The sequence below is a fragment of the Salvia splendens genome, chromosome 8, assembly GCF_004379255.2.
Source record: "Salvia splendens isolate huo1 chromosome 8, SspV2, whole genome shotgun sequence".
In the NCBI taxonomy this organism is placed as follows: domain Eukaryota; kingdom Viridiplantae; phylum Streptophyta; class Magnoliopsida; order Lamiales; family Lamiaceae; genus Salvia; species Salvia splendens.
In genome coordinates, this window is record NC_056039.1 from 7,598,892 (window position 1) to 7,626,653 (window position 27,762).

Consider the following 27,762-nt stretch of genomic DNA (forward strand, 5'->3'; position numbering starts at 1 on the left):
CTCCCCGGATTCTTTCCGGCTAGAAGACCCCTTATCCCCTTTCCTACCGCTACCCGACACCGAAGAAGAAGAAGAAGACATTTTTCTTACTTTTTGAAAGTGAAGAAAGTCTGAAGAAGCTCTTGAAAGCGGAAGAAAATTTCTCGAGAAAGAGAGAGTATAGAAGACGCAACAGCAAAGATGTTCAAATGAGGAAGAAAGAGCATATCTATCAGATTCGGCGAAGATTTCAAAATCGTCGCACCGTTTCGAATCCCACCTTTTCAGGATTCAACGGCCGGATTTTACTGTCGCATTTAATGCAGTCACATGCAAGGCACGTCCCCTGACGTCAGCCTCCCCCGTACCTTTATCCAGAATGCCGAAGTGACTCGCTTCGCCGAAGTGATTCACTTCGTCTTTCGGGGGGGGTAGTGATGGGGTACGAACTAAACAAGCCCAACAGCAGTGACAGCCCAAAGCCCAAGGAGGAGTATGAGTTCGGCATTACCAAAGAGTTCGGCCTCAGCCTACAGCTCGGTAAAAGCCAACCAATCAAGCTCTGCTCTCAGGTCGGCATCAAGCTCTACTCTCAGATCGGCAACCAAAGCAGTTCGGTCTCGGTATTCGACCGAACAAGGAGTTAGTGGACCCATACAGGATGTCCAACACACCCACTACCACGTGATGTCAGTTCAGGCCACGATCGTAGGCCATGACCTACGCTTCACCCACGATCTTAGGCCATAACCTACACGACATCCACGACTTGGGGTGGTGATGCAAGCCATGATCTGAGTTCATTATATAAATAGAACTTAGATCTGATAGAGGAGGTTAGAATCTCTCTAGAGAAATAATCATATAGCAAGTCTGTGTTGTAAGCTGTAATTCGCAGATCAAGCAATACAAACCTGCCCCCATTTCTCCCCGTGGACGTAGATTTACCTCAGTAAATCGAACCACGTAAAATTCTCTGTGTCGTAATTTATTTTTACGAGCATTTATCATCATCAAAAATTCGCGGAATCATCATTATGCATGCAAGGAAGAAAGAGAATCTCAGCGTGTGCTTTGCATCGGACTAACTGACTGTATCACAAGAAACATGCTCTCTCTCTCTCTCTGTTTGTTGAGAAGTTTTGTCATCTAATGATTTAGAGTTTGTTCAAATTTCTGTATTATTTCTATATATATACAAAAGGACGGAGTATCAATTCAATTGTAATAGCATTCATTCACTTGCATTTCAAAACGCATCACAGAAAATGGAGAAATCCGGCTATGGCAGCGACGGCGTGTTCCGATCGGTTCGCCCTCCGCTATCCCTCCCCACAAACCCCAACCTCTCCATCGTCTCCTTCCTCTTCCGAAACGCTTCCTCCTTCGCCGACAAGCCCGCCCTAATCGACGCCCACACCGGCCAAACCCTCACCTTCTCACACTTCAAATCCATGGTCTCCAGAGTCGCCCAGGGCTTGCTCCTCCTCGGCATCAAGAGAAACGACGTCGTCCTTATTCTTTCCCCCAATTCCATCCAGTTCCCCCTCTGTTTCTTCGGATCCGCCGCCATCGGCGCCGTCGTCACCACCGTCAACCCCGCCTACACCGCTGCGGAGGTATCCAAGCAGCTCAAGGATTCAACGGCCAAGATGATTTTCACCGTCGAGGAATTACTCCCCAAGGTCAAAGACTTCGGCCTCCCCATTGTTCTGCTCGGTGATTCCAACCATCGGAGAATCCCCAAAATCACTCTGTTTTCGGAGCTGGTGGCAAACGAGGGGTCGGTGGATATCGACGGCGATTCGTTCGGAATCAAACAGGACGACACAGCGGCGCTGCTCTACTCCTCGGGGACGACCGGCGCGAGCAAGGGCGTGGTTCTGACGCACCGGAACTTCATCACCGCGACGCAGATGAGCACCGCGGATCAGGAGAGGGGCGAGGTGTTCCTGTGCGTGCTGCCGATGTATCACGTGTTCGGGCTGGCGGTGGTGCTGCTCGCGCAGCTGCAGCTTGGCAGCACCGTCGTTTCGATGAGCAAGTTCGACTTTGAGTTGCTACTGAGGTCGGTGGAGAAGTACAGAGTGACGCAGCTGTGGGTGGTGCCGCCGATCATACTGGCGCTGGCCAAGAACGATTTGGTGAAAAAGTACGATATGTCGTCGTTGAAGAGTGTTGGATCAGGCGCTGCTCCTCTCGGCAAGGAGCTCATGCAGGATTGTGCTAAAAAATTCCCTCTCGCTGATGTTATGCAAGTAATTTTTCCATCATTTCTACTTCTATTATCTTGCAACTCTCAACTTTGCTGGTAAGTTGAGCATGTTAAGCAGTACTCCACTAGCATTGTTATAAACCAGAATGATGTGAATCATGTGGTTCACAACGAGAGAAAGAAGCAAGCTACATTGTAAAGGTTTGGTAATTTTTAGGTTGAGTTGGCAACAATAGTCTTTTGATTTAGTCTAGTTTCACAATGAATTTACTGCTTGGTTTTACTCTGATGAAAAAAAACTCCTCCTATTTAGGGGTATGGAATGACAGAAACCTGTGGAATTGTTTCTGTGGAGAATCCAGATGCAGGGTCTCGACTTTCTGGTTCTGCCGGCAAGCTTGTTCCTGGAATGGAGTGTCTAATAGCTAGCGTCGAAACATTGAAGCCTCTTCCGCCCAACCAGTTGGGGGAAATTTGGGTGCGAGGACAGAATGTAATGCAAGGTATTCTTACTACTAGAAACCTACTTTACTTATATGTTGTGTTTGTGTGCTTCATAAGAGCAGCAAATATTTATCTAGAAAAAGGCTGATGATGTTGTGCTTAATACTATGGATCTTCATTGTTACTTTGTATTCTTTTGTACATCATCAGGTTATTTCAGGAATCCGCAGGCCACAAAGGATACGATAGATGAACAAGGTTGGATGCATACGGGAGATCTTGGATACTTCGATGAGGATGGCCAGCTATATGTTGTTGACCGAATTAAAGAGCTCATCAAGTATAAGGGGTTTCAGGTATTTACTCTCTATATAGAAACATTGGATTGCTTCATGATCAGAACTAATGTACCATTTTATGTATCAACTTTGAAATAAGGGAGTAGTACTCTTTAAGTTTGTTAACTGTCCTCTCTTGCTAGGTTGCTCCAGCGGAGCTTGAAGGGCTGCTCGTTTCCCATCCCGAGATATCAGATGCTGTGGTCATCCCGTGAGTCGTGTCATCTTTAGAGATGTTGTAATTGCAAACTTGTGTGAGAATTGCAAATTCGGGTGATTCTTGATTATATTAATAACGTTTTGATGTTCGGCATAGATATCCGGATGAAGAAGCTGGTGAAGTCCCGGCTGCTTATGTTGTTCGGGCGCTTACCAGCTCACTGACTGAAGAAGATATCAAGAAATTCATTGCCGATCAGGTACATGTTTTTAGGTGTTGCAAGAAACAGGGAAGTCTTGTGTTAGACTATATGACAACTAACAGTACCTTAATTTCATATTTAAGGTTGCACCTTTCAAACGATTGAGGAGAGTTACGTTCGTGGACAGTGTCCCGAAATCGGCTGCTGGGAAAATACTGAGGCGCGAACTGATCGACAATGTCAGGCGTGAAGTGATTGGCAAACTCCGATCAAAGCTGTAATCTCTTTCATCATTATTTATATCCACAGTTTCGGAACTGGAATATTAGTATGCTCTGTAGTACTCTTTCCTAAACTTCTACGAGTGAGAGTGACTACATAAAGATGCTTATGTGAATAAATAGACTTTGCATACTAGTATTTTTATTTTGAGGTATTTTGAAGGGCAATTTTATTCTAGCTTTTGTTTAGTTTCTCTTTCCAACGCCTAATTTTTTGTCATTCTCTCATTCATATTTTATATCCAAACTATAACAGTAACACTATACTAACCTTTCAATTTCAACCCTAGTCGAATTCTCTAAAATCAATGCATTGATAGCTAGGTTGTTGCATTTGCGTCTCCTCTGATTCCGTATCCGCTCTGCAAATGTGATCGTCGTCGTCACCAGAGAATCCCCATCATAACTGCTTCCGAAGCGCTTGAAATTGCAAGGGCTATAGCTCAAAGTTTCTCTGGATTGGGTCTATCCAAGTCGAATCCGGATTTGAACAGAAATTTCGGAATATGGGTTTAAATTCGCTGACATTTCGAGATAAGAGATTCAATTCGCTTACCTTTCGAAATATGGGTCCGAGACATGCGAATTTTTCGGAATAAGGGTTTTACACCTTTTTATATTTATTCTCTTCATTTTTCTTATTATTTCCCTTCCAATAATTATAGATTTACTAAACTATCATTTAACTCATCTCTCAAAAATTTCATTTTACCTCCCTCCAAACGATTTGCGCTCTACTCTTTAAAGTCAATCTTCTCTCAAATTCTCACGTTCACTCCGCCTCCGCTGATACAAAAATAAGGAATGAATGATTCTTAAAATGTCCATAACAATATATATAAAAGTTAAGAATTGCAGAAAAAAATGAACTGATTTCATCCTATTAATTCTATTAATCATGCGCTTCAAATTTGATATTAAACCTCTGAATTTCTCCTACTTCTCATTGGAAAATTGCAGATCATTCTTCCTAATTGGTTTTGCTGCTTCTGTTTTATTAGAATTACACAAACAAATCAATTACAAGAACTAATAAGATTACACGAACAGATCAAATACATCAAAATTAGAAAACGAAAAAAAGACGTCAAATACAAAACCGCATAATTTGAGAGAGAAGATTGACTTTTAAGAGTGGAGCGCAAATCGTTTGGAGGGAGGTAAAATGAAATTTTTGAGAGATGGTTAAAGGATAGTTTAGTAAATCTATAATTATTGGAAGAGAAATAATGAGAAAAATGAAGAGAATAAATATAAAAAGGTGTAAAACCCTTATTCCGAAAAATTCGCATATCTCGGACCCATATTTCGAAAGGTAAGCGAATTGAATCCCTTATCTCGAAAGGTCAGCGAATTTAAACCCATATTCCGAATTTTCTCGGATTTGAACGCGCAAACAGGATGCAGCCTCAAAGAAAAAATATTATACTCTATGTCTTTTAATGCATTTTATACTATTATTTTAATTTTAGAAAAATGATTTACCTTCCTATATACATTTTTCCTTTGGAGCGTGTTATTTTTTAAAAAGGTATATTTCACTTTATGAGAAGGTAAATAGTTAATAGTATAACTCTTTCATTTACCTCTCTTTGTTGGAGATGCTATAAGTACTTCTTCCATCTCATATTGCTCACATTTTTCATTTTATGTCGTTAATTTGAGATTGATTTTTTAGTGTAACTAAATTAAAATTTAAGTGTAAGAGAAGAGAACTTAATAATAAATACTATTTAATTAACTCTAATATATTAATTAAATATTCTAAGTCATACTTAAAATATAATTTGAGACGAGTCAATTGCATAATTGACTAGTGTGAGTAACATGAGAGAAGCTACATTAATTAATTGCATAATTTTTCTCTAAGAGCATCTACAAAGAGAGAGGTAGTAAATGAAGAAGTAAACTCATATAACTACCATATTTATTTATTTTTTTTATGAAAAATTATTCTTCAAGGGGAGAGGTATTTGAGAACGTATTATACCTTTTTTCTATTTTGAAGAAATACATTTATAACTACCTATTTGTCTTATTTTCATGAAAAATTATTTTATAAGAAAAATTGTATTTGAAAAGGTATTACACGTTATATCTTTTAATGTATTTTGTACTATTATTTTATTTTTTTAAAAATAATTTACTTTCTTATATACTTTATTCCTTTAAACTATATTATTTTAAAAAAAATATGTTTCATTTTATAAAAGTTAATAGACAATATACTCTTTCATTTCATTTACTTCTCTTTGTTGAGATGCTCTAATGAAATTTCCAGTTGATTTTTAGCTATCTAAATGAAGCACGTAAGCTCACCACCGTCAAAGTAAATCCGCACCTTTCATTCGTTGCCACGTGGCGCACCTCCTCCCCCGCTCTCCTCTATATAGTTACGACCACCAAACCCAAACCCTTATTCACGCATTTCTCTTCAATCCAAAGCTGCTGCACGAGGCTTCGGCCGATACTAAAGGAAGCCTTGCCAAACCCTAGATCTCGCTGCAGCTCTCTCGAGAATTCAAGGTAAATTTTCCAGGACTGCTTCTTTTCACGCGATATTGCGTTTCTATATATTCGATTTCGAATTTCTTCCCTTTTGTGGTCAGAAATTTGAGTTTTGCTATGCAGATGGTGTCTGATGCGAGTAAGAAAAAGGCGGCTCAGAAGAAGGCCGCGGCCGCCGCTAAAAGAGGGGGTAAGGCCACAGCATCTAAGGCGGCTGCGCCTGAGAACGGTAGCAGCAATGTTGATAATCTGTCCAGCGGAGTTGGGAATCTTGTCATTTCTGATCGGACGTGTACCGGTGTTCTCTGTTCCCATCCTTTGTCCCGAGATATTCGGGTGAGCACTCGATCCCCTATTTTCTATTGGCTGCGTTTTTTTCTATGAACACATAGACCTAAAACAGAAATATATCCGTCCATTTCTCTTATCTGCCTTTTCCCAACTCATTTTGAGGGTTAAATGAGGTTTGGAATGGTTTGTTACCATGTGTACTTATAAGGTTTGATTTAGTTATTCAACTGTGATCTTGAGACTGTCATAGCCCTTCAGGTACTGTATGAAACTTGGAAGCAGGCTGTAGCTGTCAAAATATAATCTTCACCATCAGATTGTACTGTGTTGTGTTATGGGTTTCTAGATGTTGGAATACTTTTGATAATGCCAGTGGCATAACAAGTAGGTGAATTATGGCAATTTGACTTCCTGACATTGAGTTTGTGACATTAGTATCGTGTTAATTGGCACTTAGTTTACAGACTACGTTATTAATTAGACTAGGCCTAAAAAAGGAAATAATTAGCATCACTTGATCCTCTAATAATATGGGTTCTTTGTCTTTTTTTATGTTTTCTGGTGAAGTCTCATGTTTAGTTTATTGTTGCTAGCTTGGTGCACCTAGATGAGCGCCTTGTCTATCCAATAAGTTCAACCTTGTAAGGAATGCTCTGTAGTAGGTAAATTGTGTACGGATTGCCATTTATTTCTCCGAGCAACAATATTTATGTCCACAAATTTTGTATAATATGTACCATCTCTTGAAGGCAATCTGATAGAGGGTTTTTTATTATGTCATGCAGATAGAATCTCTTTCCCTGACTTTCCATGGCCATGATCTAATAGTTGACTCTGAACTAGAACTGAACTATGGCAGGTAAGCAGTGTTCCTGGATTTTATACTTTCTTATTTATATCATACTTTAACTTGAACGTTACGTTTGCTGCCTTATCTTTGCAGACGTTATGGTTTGCTTGGCTTGAATGGCTGTGGAAAGTCTACTCTTCTTGCTTCAATAGGTGCCCGTGAGCTTCCAATTCCAGAGCACATGGATATTTATCACCTTTCCAGAGAAATCGAAGCTTCTGATATGTCCTCGCTTCAGGCTGTTATAAGTTGTGATGAGGAGCGATTGAAATTGGAGAAAGAAGTTGAAATTTTGTCTACACAGGTATATTTCATTGCTAAAGAATGGTTTTTATTTTCTTCTCATAATAATTGCATTACTATAATGTATTTCCATGTCTTATATGTTGTAGGATGATGGTGGTGGAGAAGCCCTTGAACGTATTTATGAACGGTTGGATGCATTGGATGCAGCCACTGCTGAAAAGCGAGCTGCTGAGATTTTGTTTGGTCTTGGTTTTACAAAGCAAATGCAAGAGAAAAAGACACGCGACTTTTCTGGTGGTTGGAGGATGAGGATTGCTTTAGCAAGAGCTCTCTTCATGAATCCAACTATATTGTTGCTTGATGAACCCACGAATCATCTTGGTATGCTCAGTAGATAGTATGACCTTCAAACTATATGCATATTATGTGGCCCCATAGACTCATGACTTTTTGATTTATGTATATATCATATCAATGTCAATGTTGCTCCATTTTCTTTTAGTTCTTAACTGATCGTGTCAATTGCTTGGTTAATCTACAGACTATTTTAGCATTCTCTTCTAATTTTTTAATCTTAATTTATTCACTTTTTAATGTGCACAGATTTGGAGGCATGTGTCTGGTTAGAAGAGATGTTGAAGAAGTTTGAGCGAATTCTTGTTGTGGTTTCACATTCCCAGGATTTCTTGAATGGAGTTTGCACGAACATTATACATATGCAAAGTAAGAAGATAAAGCTCTACTCTGGGAATTATGACCAGTATGTCCAAACCAGATCTGAACTCGAGGAGAACCAGATGAAACAATATAAGTGGGAACAGGAGCAGATAGCATCAATGAAGGAATACATTGCACGGTTTGGTCATGGATCTGCTAAGCTTGCCCGTCAGGCCCAGAGTAAGGAGAAAACTTTGGCGAAGATGGAACGGGGTGGTCTTACGGAGAAGGTGGCCCGAGATAAAGTCCTTGTTTTCAATTTCACTGATGTTGGAAAGCTCCCACCTCCTGTTCTTCAGTTTGTGGAAGTGAAGTTTGGCTACACACCTGATAATCTCATCTACAAGAATCTGGATTTTGGTGTAGACCTTGATTCGAGAGTGGCATTGGTTGGACCTAATGGTGCTGGTAAGAGCACACTGCTAAAGCTGATGACAGGGGATTTGGTTCCTCAGGATGGCATGGTTCGCCGCCATAACCACTTGAGGATTGCACAGTTCCATCAGCATTTGGCTGAGAAACTTGATGTGGAAATGTCAGCTCTCCAATATATGATGCAGGAGTATCCTGGACATGAAGAAGAGAAGATGAGAGCCATAGTTGGAAGGTTTGGTCTAACCGGCAAAGCACAAGTGATGCCTATGAAGAACTTGTCTGATGGGCAGAGGAGCCGTGTGATCTTTGCATGGCTAGCTTGGAGGCAGCCACACATGCTACTGCTGGATGAGCCAACTAACCATCTGGATATTGAGACAATCGACTCACTGGCCGAGGCACTTAATAACTGGGATGGTGGCTTGGTTCTTGTTAGCCACGATTTCAGACTGATAAACCAGGTTGCGAGAGAGATATGGGTGTGTGAGAATCAGGCTGTGACTCGGTGGGAGGGAGACATCATGGACTTCAAGCAGCACTTGAGGGCGAGAGCTGGTTTGTTCGACTAAGGTGAGATGGTGGCGCATGGGCTAGTTTTCCTCATCATAGCTTTGCTGCTTGTGAAATGGGTGCTGGTTGCTGTATTATCTTTCTGAGGCAATACCCTGGCGTCCAAGCGGCGGAGGTGTCTCCTCCCTCCACTAATATGTTGATGTATTGAATTGCCATTGTCGTTCTTGAACCATATAATGTTTGAATCTAGTATTTTAATAAACAACATAATGACACACTGCCATCTCATTTGGGTGATGACCTGAAACTGTACTACTTTAGCTTCATATTATTATATCGGGATTCACGTTGTAGGTTGCAGATTTCTGGTTTAAACTGTGCCAATAAGTGAGAGTACGATTTATTTAAGTGAGCGTGTGTACGTGTAACTTTTCTCCTAAACAAACATGTTCCCTTCAACACAAGTAAAAGAGGAATGGAATTCGAATTTCCATTAAAACGAGGAAAAATGATCCCCAGTAGATGTCCTCGTTCAAAAATAGGTCAAATTCCCATTATTTTACGCAAACAGAAAGGAATAAACAATAAAAATAATACTGCATGTCCCAGTATAAAAATCTAATGGAGATTTATTAATTGACATTTAAAGTTGAGTTCATCAATAGTTAAATTCTAGTTGAGATCATTAAGACTAAAACGTCAGGCATGAATCGCATGATTGTGTTAAATACTGGATGAAAGTATAAATGAAAATACAATAACATTAGTAGTTATGGAAAAATGGGTGAGCATCGCCAGGCCCGTCCCTTGGCCCGTGCGGCCTGTGCGACCGCACATGGCCCCCAATTTTCAGGGGCCTCTGAAATATTTCAGCCCATATACATGTATTCCTATTTTTTCAGCCCAACAAAGCTATTTCTCTTGTATAGCAACGCCCATGCCTTTTTCTAGCACCGTGACTATTTTTTGAAGTCATATTTGCGTTCTACAATGACACAAGATAGACTGAATGATTTGGCCATAATCGCACTCGAGAGTGAGATGCTGGAGAAGATTGCATATGAGAACATCGTCGAAGATTTCATTTCAAAGAACACCAAAAGAATGTTGTTGTTCAAGTAAAGACTATGCAATCGAGGTTCGAAATGGTATATTTCTTTAATTATCATATAGCTTTAAAATGCATTGTCTTTTTTTCTATAGTGGTAGGCATCATTTTAGATTTTTGCACAGCGCCTCTGATTTTGTCGGGACGGCCCTGAGCACGCACATAATTAAAGTTTGACAATTTCACGAAAGGTCACTATAAAATGGATTATTAAAGGCAGGCCCCTATATCGGACAAAAATACTACTGTTGTAGTTGAAAACTGTCGAATTTTAGTGGGGAGAAAGAACTTTCATCAATCTCTTATGAGGTCTACAACTCAGGAACCCAATGTTACACATTGCTCTACTTTAATCTCAAACCGTAATTCATGTTTTTGGCCGCCTAATTATATGTTGGCAAATGCGTGTATATATCCACCAATATATTAATCACAATTAGAATTCCTAAATTATAGTGGATACATTGGAGTGTAACTATTTATGATTAGCTATTCCTATGTCAAGGCCAAGTAACTACTCCATTTACAAGGACAGCTCAAAAGCTAACTAATAATTCATTTTAATTGTTTTTTTTATACTACTCCTTTGTATTACATTTTTTCTTTCATTCTCAAACCAATTCTTTTTGTGTATTTTTATTCGTTTCTATTTTAATTTCAATTCCTTATAAACCTCTAATTTCTAATATGTTAATCTTTATTTGCATCAATTTAATAAGAGCTAAAGGTGATAGTGGTCGATTTAACTAAAATTAACAATAAAAATAAAAAATTAGTGGCAAGGTCTTAATCCCAAAGAGCCCCATGATTCACTTCACACATGAGGTGGAAAAGTGGAAATAGGAAAAAGTGGACGTACGCTAAATATTGCAAGAGATTGCATTCGTAGAATCCTAGATCATGTAAATTAACTAGTCTATATTGTACAGTTGAATTCTATGTCTGCGTACCCTACATTTTTTTTTCATACCATCTATAGCTTCAACTTTCAATGATCATCTCGCACAATTATTTTAGGAAAAATTATAAAAAAAAATCATACTAAAAGTTAGTTAATTTTCAGTTGATCACCCAACTTTCAACAATAGCCAATCATATAGTAACAATTTTATCTATTGTCTCATAGCCAAAAAATCTGGCAATGTAATCCGTATTTACTCAAATTTTCTATTGGAGTGCCCAAAAGTAGACTTGCAAATAAAAGAAAAATGCTAAAGACATCATCAAAAAATGAAGACATGTAGGATGCACAATTTTGTGGGCATGTGACAATTGAAGAGTGGGTTATAATATAATCAGAACTGAACTTTCTATTTTTAGAGAATGAAAAAGAGATTCCATCTTTACCTCGTCAAAAAAAGGCAACAAAATGTGACTACATTCAGCCATGGCTGGTTTTATCTGGGATTGTTGGTGCTTTTACTACAACGTGTAACGCAACGAGAAAACAAGGCCTTTCTAACACGAAACTGCAGCAAAACAAAAACAACAAGGCGATAACCAACCGCCATCAGAAACAGAATCACCAAATTCTTCCACTTGGAGTCGCTGTCAACAGATACATCATACACGTTTTGGAGGGCCTGATAACCTGATAACGACCTCACCTGCCCCACCGCGAACGACGTCCCACTGTACTCGTTCTCCAAGAGCCCCTGCACCACAGCACACAAGTTCGTTCATCCTATCCGAACCAATATGGGAAGAGTTTCTTCTAATTAAAGAGAGTATTGTACAAGTTGCACTGTCTTGTTTTCGGTTCAAGAAAAACGGATCTCAACACACAGCAAAAGCTTACCTGGATAGAATAAGTGTGGAAAGCGACGTATGATGTAGGATACATCCATACTGCCCGCGGCAACGCACTTCGAATCCTAAAGAGTCCGGCTGCAAGCATCATTACCATCTGAAAGATGAACAATGGCATTACGGAAATGAGAAATGTTCTGTTAGAAGAGCTCAATCCGCATAGCTGGATGCACCAACTTACATGTATATTCACCAATATTATGATGCTCCATAAAGTGTTTCGGCAGATAGAAGCAACGAGTAGCACCAGTCCATCGTTAACTAGAAGGCACATGAAGAAGTTGAGGACAAAGTACATCAACAAGCTGAAATCGTCCCTCAGCCCGACTAGGAAATAGAAGACCAAACTCGATGAGATGGAGAGGAGAAACAAGAACGGGATACTTGAGAGTAATTGTCCGACTAGAAAAACCGATGTTCCAGAGTGCTGGTTTGCTTCTTCACAGATGAAGATCTGCGTGATGTAGTTATCACATAAAGGAGGTGTTTATTTGGGTGATAGAATAGACAGATAAAAGTAATGCAGGCTCATAATCTACCATAGGAAAGTAAGGAAACTTCAACTACCTTGATGTCTTTGAGCTGTGCGGGGACACCAGCTATGCTCAGAAGTGATGTAAAAGATATGAATAAAAATACAGCTCCAACTCTCGTCTGCAATTAGGAAGAAGCATTAAAGAGAGTAGCATAAGTTAATAAGTAGAACATCCTATCACACCTATTTCAATTAGGATTGCTCAACTTGAACTATTTGTTGGAATAGACAACTTACCCCGACTGAAGATAGCGAGTGCCCCAAACCAGAGAATACCGTACCAATACATAGTGCCAGAAACATGTATATAACTAAACGAAGCCAATAGTATTTCCATTCCCTAGACATAATCAACAAAGATCTCCAAGTCAGTATTGCAATTTTGGTGGCGCAGCTTGCCCTGCCTTTGCTTCTGAGAAGCGGACCCTCCTGCAGATGTAGCAAAACATTATTTACGAATGTAACTGAAGCTAAGATCACATTAACTATTTGCCCCGTGAGATCGCAGATCGCTAGACAAACAGCAACTATCTCAAGAATTACATGTAAACTTCGTCTACGTACAGTTTTGCTTGCATGATCTGCCAATCTACAAACAATATCTAAAATATTTACATGACTATATAAATTAATTTTCTTTTCAATAATGGAGGGGCAAAGAATCCAGCTCCATGCTTAAAAATGGAAAACCCTATAAAAACAACTTAAAAGGAGACAACTATTAATGTGAATCCTTATAAAGCAAGAATGTTCGTCCGAATAATTTCTCCACCTTGTCAGTGAGCTTCAAGATCATAGTCTCGACAGCAGCAGCATCTGCAGATGATTTATATGTTGCTTCAAGAGTGCGTATCGCCACAGCAGTGTCCATATTAACTGATGAAAGCTCCCCATGGTCGTCCTGTCATAACATCGGACTTCATTATAAATACACCACATAGAGCATGCTAGTCTGAAAATACTCCCATGAATTATCTTTATATAAACTTTATACAACGGTAGGCATAAGCAGACACCGATATTTAACAATATAGTGTAACGGATGAACAAGAAAATTTCACAAGAGATTTTATCCAGCTGTTAGATCAATCGTGCAGTGAAAGACATGAGAAGAATACCTGCCAGTTTTTGCACATGGCAATAATCCTATCAAAATCTGTATTTATGGCTCTCAGAAAGTGATCGGAAGGACTTTGCATGATTGGGCAAGGGAATCCAGCATTCGAGAAATGCTACAGAAAAAAGAAAATGAGTAATTATACCTTAATCCAATGTTAAAATGGAATGTTAATAAAAAAACCTGATACCGCAAAAAGAAAGCCGGCAATATATTAACTTTACCAAATCTGACAGACTACTTATAAGGTAACATCCTTGTTTGTGGGCAAGGTATCCAATTCTAATTTATCAGGAATATGTAAAAACACCGAAATAAGTTCTACTAAACCTATATTCAGGTTTGTTACCTGCAAACAAGCAAGGGTTTCCCCGAAGAACAATGTGTTTCCATTAGAGAGAAGACAAATTCTATCGAAAAGGCCAAACACTTCTGTACTGCTCTGGTAAATGGTGAATATTAGAGTGCATCCCGTGCTTGCAAGCTTCTTCAAGGTAACCATCATTAAAAGTGCTGATACGCTGGACATGGAAATGAATTTGTCAGTAGTTGAAAGACGAGTAGGATCTTTCAGTCAAACAAAGACAGAGATGTAGCAAATAAACATGAGTAATATAGCATAGCTCTGACTGTGACACACATCACCACTGCAAGGATAATTCACTAGATTTGGGATAAAAATTGAAATGAACCTGTCAAGGTGATACAGAGGCTCATCAATAAATAAGATATGTGGTCTCATCACGAGCTCCCGGGCGATTGTAACTCGTCTTCTCTCACCACTGCGAAGACCCTTCATATAACAGTGCCCCCCTATGAGCTTATTTGCATAATCCCCCAATGACATGGCATGGATGGCATCCTCCACCGCACTCCTCTTCTTATAAAGTAAGCCCGGAAGCTGAAGCAATGCTGAGTAGTAAAGGTACTCTCGCACAGTTAATGATCCAATAAGAGCGCTTTCTCTTTCAACAAATCCCTAATTTAAGGCAACAAAATTCTAAATCAACCTTCAATACACATGAAAGTAAAATAGGACCAACATGGCATGTATAATGGTTGCATCTTGGCAATTACTTTGACTTTTGCAACCAAGTGAGTTGCGTACATTATTAATATCAAACATTAATCTTTTTCAATATTCAGTTATACAATTATTTGTTTCCAGACAATAAGATGATCGTGAACAATGAGTTACCCTATATAAGATGAAATAGGTCCCAAGAAACTATATCATGAGAATTATGGTTTAAAAACAACTCACATATGCTCCATATGGCAAGCGCGATTTGACACCATTAATAAATATCTCGCCATAAGTTCTAGCAGAATCAGGCAGTCTCCCTGAATTACAGGAAAAAGAGGAAAATCACATTTATTAGATAATACAACTAGTTCGTAAGGATAAGCAAATGAAATGGCATTAAAGACACAAACCTGCAAGAGCCCTTAAGAGCGTTGACTTGCCCGATTTGGCGGGACCCATGATCACTGTCATTGTCCCCGGGAATGCATATCCGTTTGAACTCGTAATGACCTTATCAGAGTACTTTCTTTTACCCTTTATAGTGACGGTCAAATCCTTCCATGCAATTGAGGCCCCTGCAGTCTTTCGTGCTACATTAGCACCCTCGGGCAAAGGTGGTGATGGAAGCGAGCCACTATTGATCTTCGAAAGGGAAGGGGAGACAGGAGTAGTAGCAGCATTAATTGAGTCAGCTCCCCCATCGTCCACCTTCACTTCAATATCCGTATCTTCCCAGTCAGGTGAGTCCTCAAATGAAATAGGTTGTCTAAATGCACCCGGTTTTCTTAAGTAGAAGAAATTGCTTGAAGGCACTCTACTTGCTGGGCTACTAGCTTCAGATGATGAGGACCTATAGTGATCTGATTGGGATTGTATTTCTTCCATCTTTTCAAATCCTTAGGTGCTTCTAAAGTTCTTCGTTTGTCATATACAAGCCAAACAAACTAAACACTTGCCATTAAACTTTCAAGAAACTAATCTTCAGCCTTTCATCTCAACCCGAGTGACACCAGCTATCTGACTCAGCCTCAGAAATCAATCAGAGCCAATAATTGCATATGATGAAACACTGTTTCAAGCAGCCATTTATATATCATTAATAAAATCAAACTTGAGAACTATGGCATACAAAGCATCACATATATATTCAGTTTGATTGAAGGATTTCATGCTCCCTTTGCTTGCCACAAAGTCCAGCTGAATTTGCCCAGACCTTTTAAACATTTTTTTTAATATTGTGAGCACAAGAATTCAAGAGCTTCTCATATAGTACTTCTTAGCAGAATAATTAAAATGTATAATCCTTTTCCTAATGAAATTAACCAAGTTGTCACTTTAAACAAGTACTATCAGAACTTGGCACCCAATAACACAACGGTTCCCAAAAAAATCACAAATGTGATGCGAGAAAAAAAGACTAAGCCCACAAAAATAACAAGCAGCAGCGTTTCTGGGATACCTCAAATGCTCTTAACGAGAAGACACCCTGCAATTGCAGCAAATATTTGTAGAGGGAGAGAGATCAGAAATGAGGTAGAGCGAGAAAATTCACAACGGTTGGATCTGGGTTCTGGATTTTTGCATATAAGTGAGAACTCCAGTGAGGAAATTATAATGGAGCCAAAACAAAAGGAAAGAAAAAGAAGTCCAGCAAAGAGAGAAGATGAATAAAGGCAATATCAGTTCACCGCTTATAAAAAGCATTGAAATTGTGAATATTTTTAGTAGAATATTTAAGTGCTTATCTTCATTATTTATAATATTTTCTGTATAAAAACATTTAAAACTTATACTAGTAGTAGTATTTTGTACTATTTGTTATTGTTTCTAAGCTGTATATTATAATTAAGATTTATGATAAAAAACCGAACTTCCACCGGTTGCGAGTTGTCGGATCGCCAACGTGCATTTTGCAATGTCGAGAGGCCTAGGTGACCAGTCTTGACCGACCTCTGTTGGAATTACTCTTCTTTCATTGCTACATAGTTGGCAACGACGAAATATTCTAAGCCCCAATCGCAAATTTCAGGGCAAAATAATTCACCGTCAAGCATCTATTTACTTCTTTTTCTTTTTTGATGTATGCATTGCTTAAGTGGACGTTCATTTGTTCCAAGTATCCATATTACGCGTCGTTGTTGCACCTGCATTGCGTGCCATCCTCAAAAATACCGTTGTATTCAATATTTGGAAACTTGTCATCAGCAAATGGATCTATGAAACGGGGAAAAAATGCTAGAGAACATTTGAAATAAGAATGTAAATGCTCTCTTTGTCTATAAAAAAATCTAGGTGTACTAAAATAGTTCTAATTTCCCATTGAAGGAGTGTTGGGGTGTGGTTATATTTATAGATAAAAATGGAAAAATATAGTAGTATTTGAAAATTAGATACTATCTCCATTAAAAAAGTGGAAAAGATCATTAAAGATTGCAGTATTAATGAAACTTTGGACCCCCATTTATTCCGGGAAACATGCCTTTTGTTCTATTCCACTTAGTTTTTTTTGTGTGTAATAAGGAATGGGAAAGTGTAATTAAGAGTAAAATAAATGGATAAATCATGAAATTGGTCATAGGTAATTAAGGTGCAAGAATCTTATCTTTTAGTAAGTGTGTAATTGAAGAATGGGAAAGTGTCATTAAGAGTAAAATAAATGGATAAATTGGTTCCTCAATCCAATTAAATACACATAAATGGGAAGCAAACTTACGAGAGGCATTTGTTTACAAGATTTGCTACTATTGGTATCTATGATTGGTGCATGTAGCCAGAATGCCAGCACACAATGAGGAGGATAAATTATCAAACGTTTACCTTCTCGAGGAATATATACATCATACATGCAAGTGGTTGTTTTTTTAGGGTGTCCACTATAAGGCGGACACGCCCAACAGCCCCGCCCCAGTTTTTGTTCATAGCCCCAAAATTTTGTGTCCGCCACTATGGTGGACACCTCCAATAGCCCCAAATTTTCTAATCAACTTTCATTTTATAATATTTCAAGTAATTATGAACAAATTTATCGGGCTCTTAGTGGATTAGAAGAAGCCGACTATAAGAATTAAAAATAAAAATAAAAAAAAAAAAAATAAAAAAAATAAAATAAAATATAAATTAAAATTAGAATTACACACTAAATTAAAATTAAAATTAAAATCACACACTACATTAAAATTAAAATTTGTATAGATGTTGTGTTTGAATGGTGTGAAAATAATTAATGGAGTGGGATGTATTTATACGTGAATTGAAGTGTAAAAAAAAAAAATTTAAAATCGCATGCAACCGCCGCGGCGGATATCCGCTACTATAATAGCCGCGCCTATACCCCCACCGCCGCGTCCTCGTCCCACTCGCGGCGAAGCCTCGTCCGCCGCCCTCCCCCCGCCAGCCGCGTCCACCCTCGCGGCGGAAACCCCCCCACTATGACCGCCGCGCCTACCGCCCCCCTTCGCGGCGTCCGCCGCATCCACTCCATAGTGGACGCTTTTAGAGCATCTCAAATGCACGGATGTCCCACTCGGACATCCACTAGGACTTCCCAAAAACACCTCCTGCCACGTCACTAGGACTTCCCATCTCACTGCCACGTCACTAGGACTTCCCCTACACAATCCGCCCTTCCCATCGCACTTCCCACTAGGACTTCCCGCAATAAAATAATCACAAATTCACAAATAAAGCAATTTACGTTTACGGAAATAAAATTTCAACACGAATACGAACGGGAAAAATTAACAACTTCATTAAAAAAAACATAAATGAAATGAAGTTCAACGAGCCGTATATATAGAGTTTTTTAAAAAAAAATTAATACCAGACGTCCGACCCATGCCACAATGGCGGACGTCCGCCCGCCCGTCGCCCGGACGTATGAGGACATCCGACGTCCTTACGGGACGTCCGTATCCGAGTTGCTTCGTTATAATGGCGGACGTCCCGGTCGCCGTCGCGGATGTCCGACCGAACGTCCGCCATTGGAGATGCTCTTAGCTAGAAGTTTGTTTGTGTTTTTTTGGCGGTGGCGAACCTATTTACCTTTTTTAATTAAGTGTCCTTCAAATATAACTTAAATAATTTCTGTAGGCTAATATTTTTTATTGTATCACAAGTTTCAGCGATATATGGTGACTAGTTGGAATATTTTGGAAGAATGGTGAATGCTTCCAATCAATTACGAGCTGTTAGCGATCATTAATTAACATGATTGTTTCTTAATTAGGCTTCAAAACCATTATTGTTTAAAAATTTGATTAAAAATGAAGAAAATGATGGCTATTGATAGGGTAGTGATAAAATGAAAATTTTAAATATTGTATAAACTCTAAATTAAGATCTAGACAGTTAGAACATGCCAACATGTCAATAGATGACAAATAACAACAACAAAAAATGTTAACACATTCTCAACACAATTTAAACACAACATCAACCGTTGACACTATATTGATATTTTTTATTGCTGTTATTTTGTCTTTGTTAATATATTTTAATAATCTAGATCATAATTTAGAGTTTGTAACATATTTAGAGTTTGCATTTGATAAATTAGTATATTGACAATATTATTATACCGGGCCATAAACAACAAGGGGGGATCAGGATATTGGTCCAAATACTGGGCTTGTTGTGAATACCCACACCCTAATTAGATGGCCCGTAATGTAAAGTAGTCCAAAAAGGCCCAAGTCCATACTTTGTAGTGGGCCACAGATCTAAAAACTTCTTGTTCAGATTGATGGATTGTAATTTGTCTACACTGTAATTTTGATTTCATTTGGGACGACCATAATGTATAATCACAATTTACGCATTTAAAGATAACATTCAAACGAAACACAAATAACTAATACTTTCTCGGTCCCTATAAGAGTCATTTAGACATGAGTTTTAAGAAATGAAAAAAAAGGGATTGAATAAGTTGATGGATATGACTTATGAGTCCCATTTATATAGTAGTGTAGTTTTATACTCTCTTCGTTCCTCAAATTTTGTCGCACTTTGATCGGGCACGGGTTTTAAGAAATGTAACATAAAGTGAGTTGAAAAGTTAGTGGGAAGTGAATCCTACTTTTATACATTAATTTTATAATAAAATGTGAGTTGAAATGCGTTAGTGGAATATAGGGTGGTCCACTGTAAAAAATGGTAAAAAGTGAAATGTAATAAATTTTATGAAATGAACGGAAATTGAAAAATGTAACAAAATTAAAGAGACGGAGGGAATAATAAAATGTGAGTGAAATAAATTGATGGAATAGCCTATTTATCATTTATCATAAAAATATATTATGATTTTTTTTGAAACAAATGAAAATGATTAAATAAGATTCTTACGGTGAGACAATAAATAAGAAAAAAAGAGTACTATATGGAAGGTATATATATAATCGGATGTAAATTAGAAGAGTAAATTTATGTGATGTGTATATATTAATCACTGCTATACAGAAATTTGTCACGTGTATATTTATAATTGGATGTGAATTAGGAGAGTAAATTTTTGTCACGTGGGTATTAATGCTTTAACAATAAACTATGAGGAATTATTTGAGCGCGAAATATGGTTGTAGACTTGTAGCCGTAGGAGTATTAATTACGAACTTGTGAATCGGTGGTAATTTTTTTAGATTCGTGTTGCTTTCTTCGAAAACCCTATAAATCTACACTAGATTCTCTCTCTTTCTTCACCGCCGTTATTTAGTTCCTTTTATTTTACCCCAATCCAAATAAACAAACATCATTGTGTTCGCCGATACTCGATTCTGAGCTAGCTCAAACCATGGCTCACCAACCCGACTCTGATTCGTGAGTCGGAAACCTAAATTCAATCCTGGAGCTTCTTTTTCTTTTCTTTTTTCCCGCTAATTTTTGGTGAATTAATGCCGCTGATCTGACCTTGATACAGGAAAGCTGGGAAGAAGGACTTCTCGACGGCGATCTTGGAGAGGAAAAAAGCCCCCAATCGTCTGGTTGTGGATGAAGCGGTCAACGATGACAATTCCGTCGTCTCCCTCCACCCCGCCACCATGGAAAAGCTCCAGCTTTTCCGTGGAGATACTATTTTGCTCAAGGTTTCCTTTTACCCTCGGTTTTCTAATTTCCTTGATGTTCCCCTCTCAATTTTGAATGGTGCTGGGTTAGAGTGTGTTTGTTAGTAGTTTTGTTTAAGATTCTCATAAGTTGAAATCATGTTGAATGGACTGATTATTGGGGCTGGTTGCTTACTGATTGCGGTTCACGAATGGGATCATGCTCCTATAAGCTGATTTTATATACGGAGTAGTAAAATTGGGGAATTTAAAAAGGCCGAGCTGATTTTATATAGTAATATTGTGTTAATGCATTTTACTATTTACCGATTTTGAACTAACCTATTATGGATGCCAATCTTGACCTCCAATTCCAAACTCGGTGTTACTCAACTTTTGAGCATATTTCCAAGTGTATTATTTGTGTTACTGTTTCACGGGGCATGGAGTATATGCTATTGGTTTGGCAGAGTATTAGTCCTTGGAACTTCGATATTGACCATCCTGTTTCTTATTTAGATGCATTTTATTTTAAGCTTGTTCTTGATTGTTTTCAGGGAAAGAAAAGGAAGGATACTGTCTGCATTGCCCTTGCTGACGACACATGCGAAGAGCCGAAAATTAGGATGAACAAAGTTGTGAGGACGAACCTGAGGGTTCGGCTTGGGGATGTTGTATCTGTGCACCAGTGCCCAGACGTGAAATACGGAAAGCGTGTCCACATTTTGCCGTTGGATGACACCATTGAAGGTCTCACTGGGGATCTTTTTGATGTATACCTGAAACGTAAGCCCTTAAATGTAATAAACTTAATAGTTTGTACTGCATGCTTCATGGAATATTAACTCCATTAGATTATCTCGTACTTCTAAGTCTAATGAGAAATTGATATTATCTGTGCAGCCTACTTTCTGGAAGCATATCGCCCAGTGAGGAAAGGTGATCATCTTCTGGTTAGAGGAGGGATGAGAAGCGTGGAATTTAAAGTCATTGAGACTGATCCTGGGGAGTATTGTGTTGTTGCTCCTGATACTGAGATCTTTTGTGAAGGAGAGCCTTTGAGGCGAGAAGATGAAGATAGGTTGGATGAGGTGGGGTACGATGATGTAGGTGGTGTTAGGAAGCAAATGGCTCAGATTCGTGAATTAGTGGAATTGCCTCTGAGGCATCCTCAGCTCTTCAAGTCTATAGGTGTCAAACCACCTAAAGGAATTTTACTTTTTGGACCTCCAGGTTCGGGGAAGACCTTGATAGCTAGAGCTGTTGCTAATGAAACTGGTGCATTCTTCTTTTTGATTAATGGGCCTGAAATTATGTCCAAGTTGGCTGGAGAGAGTGAAAGCAACCTAAGAAAAGCATTTGAGGAGGCCGAAAAGAATGCCCCATCAATTATTTTTATTGATGAAATTGATTCCATAGCACCTAAGCGAGAGAAGACAAATGGTGAAGTTGAAAGGAGGATCGTTTCTCAGCTTCTGACTCTCATGGATGGATTGAAATCTCGTGCCCATGTCATTGTTATGGGGGCAACTAACCGACCTAACAGCATTGACCCGGCTCTTAGAAGGTTTGGTAGATTTGATAGAGAAATAGATATTGGTGTTCCTGATGAAGTTGGACGGCTCGAGGTTCTGAGAATTCACACCAAGAATATGAAACTCTCCGAGGATGTATGGCCTGCACTTCGATAATGAAGAATTTGAACTTTTATAGTAAATAACAAGATTTACATGAGCATCTTTTTGACGAAGTTAATGGTATTGCAGGTTGATTTAGAGAGGATTTCTAAAGACACCCATGGTTATGTTGGTGCTGACCTGGCAGCTCTCTGCACTGAAGCAGCGCTTCAGTGTATCAGAGAGAAAATGGATGTCATTGATCTGGAAGATGATACAATTGATGCTGAGATACTAAACTCCATGGCTGTTACAAATGAGCACTTCCACACTGCTCTTGGAACAAGCAACCCCTCTGCTTTACGAGAGACAGTAAGTGCATGTTCTGCTGAATGTTATGCCTACCCTTTTAATCACTTGATAATAGTAAATTATGCTTGCTAATTGTCATAACTGATGCAGGTTGTTGAAGTGCCGAATTGCAGCTGGGAAGATATTGGAGGGCTTGAAAATGTTAAGAGAGAGCTTCAGGAGGTAATATAAGTTGCTAATGATGACCTGACTTTGCTTATTTGATATGCCATTGTTCATCTCAATTAATCTTAATCTGTTTATTTTGTTGTAGACTGTTCAATATCCTGTGGAACATCCAGAGAAGTTTGAGAAATTCGGTATGTCTCCTTCAAAGGGTGTTCTTTTCTATGGTCCTCCTGGATGTGGAAAAACACTTCTAGCTAAGGCTATTGCAAATGAGTGCCAAGCCAATTTCATTAGTGTAAAAGGACCTGAATTGCTTACTATGTGGTTTGGAGAGAGTGAAGCCAATGTTCGTGAAATATTTGACAAGGCTAGACAGTCTGCTCCGTGTGTCCTTTTCTTTGATGAGCTTGACTCCATTGCTACACAGGTTATATAACTTCCCCAATTTCTGTATAATTGGAATAGGCTGACTAATGTTTTACTTTCGATTATGTTACTGTAGTCTGGACGGACTGCAAATTCAGTTTTTATATTTCTGCACAAATCAGTTACAGCTTACTGGCAAAGCTTTTTGGTATCCTTGCAGAGAGGAAGCAGTGTTGGAGATGCTGGTGGTGCTGCTGACCGAGTTCTCAATCAGCTTCTCACTGAGATGGATGGCATGAATGCCAAGAAGACTGTTTTCATAATTGGGGCTACTAACAGACCTGACATTATTGATCCAGCACTTTTACGGCCTGGTCGTCTTGACCAGTTAATATACATCCCCCTGCCAGATGAAGATTCACGCCATCAGATTTTCAAAGCATGTCTTCGGAAGTCACCACTATCGAAGGATGTTGATCTCTGAGCTCTTGCTAAATATACTCAAGGATTTAGTGGAGCAGATATCACCGAAATATGCCAGAGGGCTTGCAAATATGCCATAAGAGAGAATATTGAGAAAGTATGCTTTTCTTCCCACTCTTGTCAGCTTTCCCGTTTAACATGGACCACAATACTGGTTATCATTGAAGTAGAGTTATCCTTTCAGTTTTGAAAATTATGCATACTCCCATTACACACCAGTCAACGTTAGGAAAAGCCCATCCACACTGCTCGCTGCTGTGTTATTCATAATGTCAGTTGCTATTTGAATTGACTCAATTAAATTCCCTGGTTTTAGGTGTTTGAGTAAGATTCTTAGTGGTGAAGTAGCTTATAACTAGAAAATATTGTGTATGCTGCATCTTACATTGGTATCTAGGACTTGATCCCAGTGATTTTGTGTTGATGTTGATAATTTATGCTTAAACTTTTGGCCTCTGGTATTTTGTGAGTTCAGCCAGATTGTCGCCCACTGGCATCATGCCTGCAAGCAAGGTTATTGACAATAATGTGTTTTTCAGGATATAGAGAGGGAGAGGAGAAGAGGAGCAAATCCCGATTCAATGGACGAGGATGTTGAAGAAGAAGTATCAGAAATCAGGCCTTCACATTTCGAGGAGTCCATGAAATACGCTCGTAGAAGTGTGAGCGATGCTGACATACGGAAATACCAGGCATTTGCTCAGACCTTGCAGCAGTCGCGTGGGTTTGGAACTGAGTTCCGTTTTGCTGACCAACCAGCTGGGACTGCTGCTGCATCGGACCCCTTTGCATCATCTGCTGGTGGAGCTGACGAAGATGATTTGTATAGTTAGATGCTGCGAGCTGCTTTTTAACTTTTGCTCGCCTCAGAAATACATTTTCTGCACTTACGTTTATTTACAAAAAAAAAGCTTCCTAGACTCTCAGCAATAGTCGCATGGCACTGTTCTCATATATTATGCACTCTAGATTCCCCTTCGACTGTGGATTTAGCATAGCATCCATAGACCAAAGGTTTTCATTCTCGAGCAGATGAGTCTGTTGAATGAGGATGATATTAGAAATTGTGTACGTTGAAAAGTAAAATGCAGAAAATAAAAGACTACTGCATAAAGTAAAAGACTGGAAAACTGTAAAGACTACATTGTGATTAGACTTGAATTTTTTCTCTCAATGGTTATTCTAGCTATACTTGGAAAATATATTCTAATTATACTAATATCCTTTTAATTTGATTTTCCATAATCTCTAATTGATTTCCTTCTTTATTCTTGCCATAACTTCATCTCTTGTCTTATTGTTCTCCCATTAATTGATTTCCTTATTCCAACAGTGTACGTTTCTACTCTGTTGCTCTGTGCCTTTTCCCTTATGCCATTTCACGTTTTCTTGGTATTCAGGTTTGTTTTCTTAGGTATATACGATATTTGTTGATGTATATTCATTCGCTGTCACACTATAACGTGGATTTTCTTTAAAATAATCCATATTTCCCATTTTCACATGATTTTCTCCAATTACAGCATTTCAAAAAAATTTTATTCACTGATGTAGTTCTATCTTTTACATAAAATTGTTGTGATTGTATTAAAAAGTAAAAGTGGTGGTGTAACAATTGCAATGTCGTTTTATATTGTGTGACAAAGTCAGATTAGCTTAGTGCTATTTTCAGCATTAATATTTTACTCAAATAGTCAAGACACCTTTGACGAAATAGAAAATGGACATCGTGTTTGCGTTAAATCAAGTCAGCACTTATTTTTTAGATATAGAATAAATTGATGAAATTAATCTAATTTAATTGCCCCCGACTTTAGTAATGGAGTGTTGTTGGAACGAAAGAAAAAGAATATGATGGGAATCACGTGTTCCCGTTTACTTTCAAAATACTGTTTCCCTGGAAATTAAGTTTACAACAAATATGAGTATTTAATTTATCATCTACTATAAGTTATTATTGGTAATAAATAGTATACCGCGGCGCGGCAATATTTAATTCGATGGAGCCGATCTCATTAAACCAACGCGCTTATAACTTTAATTTTACTCTTTCTACCTCTGCATTGCATCTAACATATGTGATCACTTTTATTGTATAGTAGTACTAGTATAAATGAACCAACCCTATAATTTACCAAGCTTTTTAGATGTTATCATCTATATTCATTCAAATAGAATACTACCATCTAAAAAACATTTAATTATTGCATGGTACGATCGATGTAGCAAACGTGCCCCTACCAGAGTTTACTTTAATCCGAACTCATAGTCAATAGGGCCCCCCTATTAGTTGAAAAATATATTGATCAATAACAATCTCACTTAATTTCTCCTTTATTACATCAAACCCAACAACTCCTCATTTGACAGCCACCCAAAAAAGGGCAAAAAAAAATAAATTTAAATAAATAAAAAGATAGTACAATTCTATAGACATACATGCATGCATACATAGTTTTCCAATGCGAAAACATTAGCACAAAATCTAATAAGCAGATAGAAATCATGCTTCGTTAATACAAACTTCCCTTGGGATCGATAAAAATGGCTACGGCGTTGTGGCCGGCGGGCTGCCGGAGCAGTTGGACGACGAGCCTAAGGTGTGATAATTGACGTATCGGCTCGGGGCGGAGGAGCGGCGGGACCCTTTCGGCATGCAGTTCTTGATCGCCTCGCGGTGAAAGGCTTGCTGCCTGTGGTTCCTGAATGGAGTCGTTATCTCATCCCGCGCTTCCACCGGCAGGGCTGTCGACGGCGCGCTTTGTAGAATCGGCAAGTGCCTCGACATTGCAGGGGACGAGAGTAGGACAAGGACTAGGAATGCCATGTAGATTATATTTGTAGACATGATGCGATTAAAGAGAAAAAAGATAGAGAGAGTATGTTTGATGGTTTATATGGAAAATGAGATGAAATATGGTTGCTTATATAGGGGATTCAACAAAGGCATATGAGTGCGGTGAAGTGTGTATAGGTAGACGTCTCTTTCATAGTCACACCTCCAATGCGTCCTTATAATGTTTTTTTTCTAGTGAATAAAATAAATGCTATCTACCGTATTGTGATAATTTGATTGTGTTTGGGGTTGGGGGTTTTTAATTTCAATAAATGCATACATATCATATCTTTAGGTGTGACTCTTAACTTGATTACAACTTAGAAGAGCACAAATTTGAGTAATTTCGTGCCCGTGGTAACTCCACTAATAATTAGTAGTACTAATAAAAATAAAATAGAATTACACCTCCTAGTTATTTATATTGAAATCACTTATGCTGAACATTCATATATTATAGGGCAAGATATGTTTTATTTTTATTTTATTTTATTTTATTTTATTTTATTTTATTTTATTTTATTTTATTTTATTTTATTTTATTTTATTTTATTTTATTTTATTTTATTTTATTTTATTTTATTTTATTTTATTTCGCTTGTATTAACAGCTGAAATCGACATGTAGATAGGTGGTGTTGGAATGAAGATGTGTGACGAGAGGTGAGAATGCTCGTGAATTTCTGGCAAAGAAATAAAGTCAAATAATTAATAATATGCGTGGAGGCATGCATGCCTACTTTCTACTTATTATTTGTAATTAATTTAAATGCAAGAAATGCATTTATAGTAGTACATGGTTAGATTTTGTAGACAAGAGGCCCCGTTTCTGCTTCTCTCTCATCCCTCATCCCAGATTCAGTAACTCTATGTTTTTATGGTTTTCACCATGTGCTACTCTTTATTGTCTCTACCTCTCCATCAACTTCATCCATGTTTTATGCTCACACCATATTAATTGTTATCACAATTACAACTAATTATTTTTCTTTAGGTTTCTACCTTTCCATTAATGTATTGCATCATACAATACAGGATCCAACTTCATTTTTAAGGAAATTATTGTCATTACTTGTTGCAAAGAGGCGATCACATTTAATCCTTCAATTCGTTGGTAGGAATCCTGTGGCTGGTTATTAATAGGGTTATCTATACCAAATATATCTAATTAACCTTTATTATAGATCGAACCGGATTGAACTAGCTACACAATGAAAGAAAAAGGAAATTGA

The 27,762-nt window shown here is 38.3% G+C and overlaps 4 protein-coding genes across 4 annotated transcripts; 3 read left to right on the plus strand and 1 right to left on the minus strand.

The window, feature by feature from the left end:
* Positions 1-1,084: 1,084 nt before the first annotated feature.
* Positions 1,085-3,774, plus strand: LOC121745006 (probable CoA ligase CCL7). Its single transcript, XM_042138745.1, has 6 exons — positions 1,085-2,237; positions 2,508-2,697; positions 2,849-2,994; positions 3,120-3,187; positions 3,293-3,395; positions 3,482-3,774. Exons 1-6 carry the CDS (start codon positions 1,248-1,250, stop codon positions 3,617-3,619), a joined length of 1,635 nt encoding a protein of 544 aa, XP_041994679.1. The 5' UTR covers positions 1,085-1,247; the 3' UTR covers positions 3,620-3,774.
* A 2,222-nt stretch (positions 3,775-5,996) lies between these two features.
* On the plus strand, positions 5,997-9,479 carry LOC121745132 (ABC transporter F family member 1-like). Its single transcript, XM_042138919.1, has 6 exons — positions 5,997-6,145; positions 6,251-6,463; positions 7,204-7,277; positions 7,362-7,572; positions 7,661-7,895; positions 8,118-9,479. Exons 2-6 carry the CDS (start codon positions 6,251-6,253, stop codon positions 9,173-9,175), a joined length of 1,791 nt encoding a protein of 596 aa, XP_041994853.1. The 5' UTR covers positions 5,997-6,145; the 3' UTR covers positions 9,176-9,479.
* A 2,012-nt stretch (positions 9,480-11,491) lies between these two features.
* LOC121744497 (ABC transporter G family member 3-like) lies at positions 11,492-16,390 on the minus strand. The gene is made up of 12 exons (XM_042138047.1): positions 16,175-16,390; positions 15,126-15,784; positions 14,953-15,032; positions 14,381-14,667; positions 14,038-14,209; positions 13,690-13,803; positions 13,344-13,472; positions 12,809-13,000; positions 12,604-12,690; positions 12,218-12,490; positions 12,026-12,133; positions 11,492-11,882 (listed from the first exon to the last, which is right to left on the minus strand). Exons 2-12 carry the CDS (start codon positions 15,598-15,600, stop codon positions 11,625-11,627), a joined length of 2,175 nt encoding a protein of 724 aa, XP_041993981.1. The 5' UTR covers positions 15,601-15,784; positions 16,175-16,390; the 3' UTR covers positions 11,492-11,624.
* A 3,976-nt stretch (positions 16,391-20,366) lies between these two features.
* LOC121744498 (cell division cycle protein 48 homolog) lies at positions 20,367-24,884 on the plus strand. The gene is made up of 9 exons (XM_042138048.1): positions 20,367-20,526; positions 20,627-20,792; positions 21,308-21,536; positions 21,654-22,420; positions 22,517-22,738; positions 22,829-22,900; positions 22,992-23,273; positions 23,433-23,792; positions 24,235-24,884. Exons 1-8 carry the CDS (start codon positions 20,501-20,503, stop codon positions 23,694-23,696), a joined length of 2,028 nt encoding a protein of 675 aa, XP_041993982.1. The 5' UTR covers positions 20,367-20,500; the 3' UTR covers positions 23,697-23,792; positions 24,235-24,884.
* Positions 24,885-27,762: the final 2,878 nt, after the last annotated feature.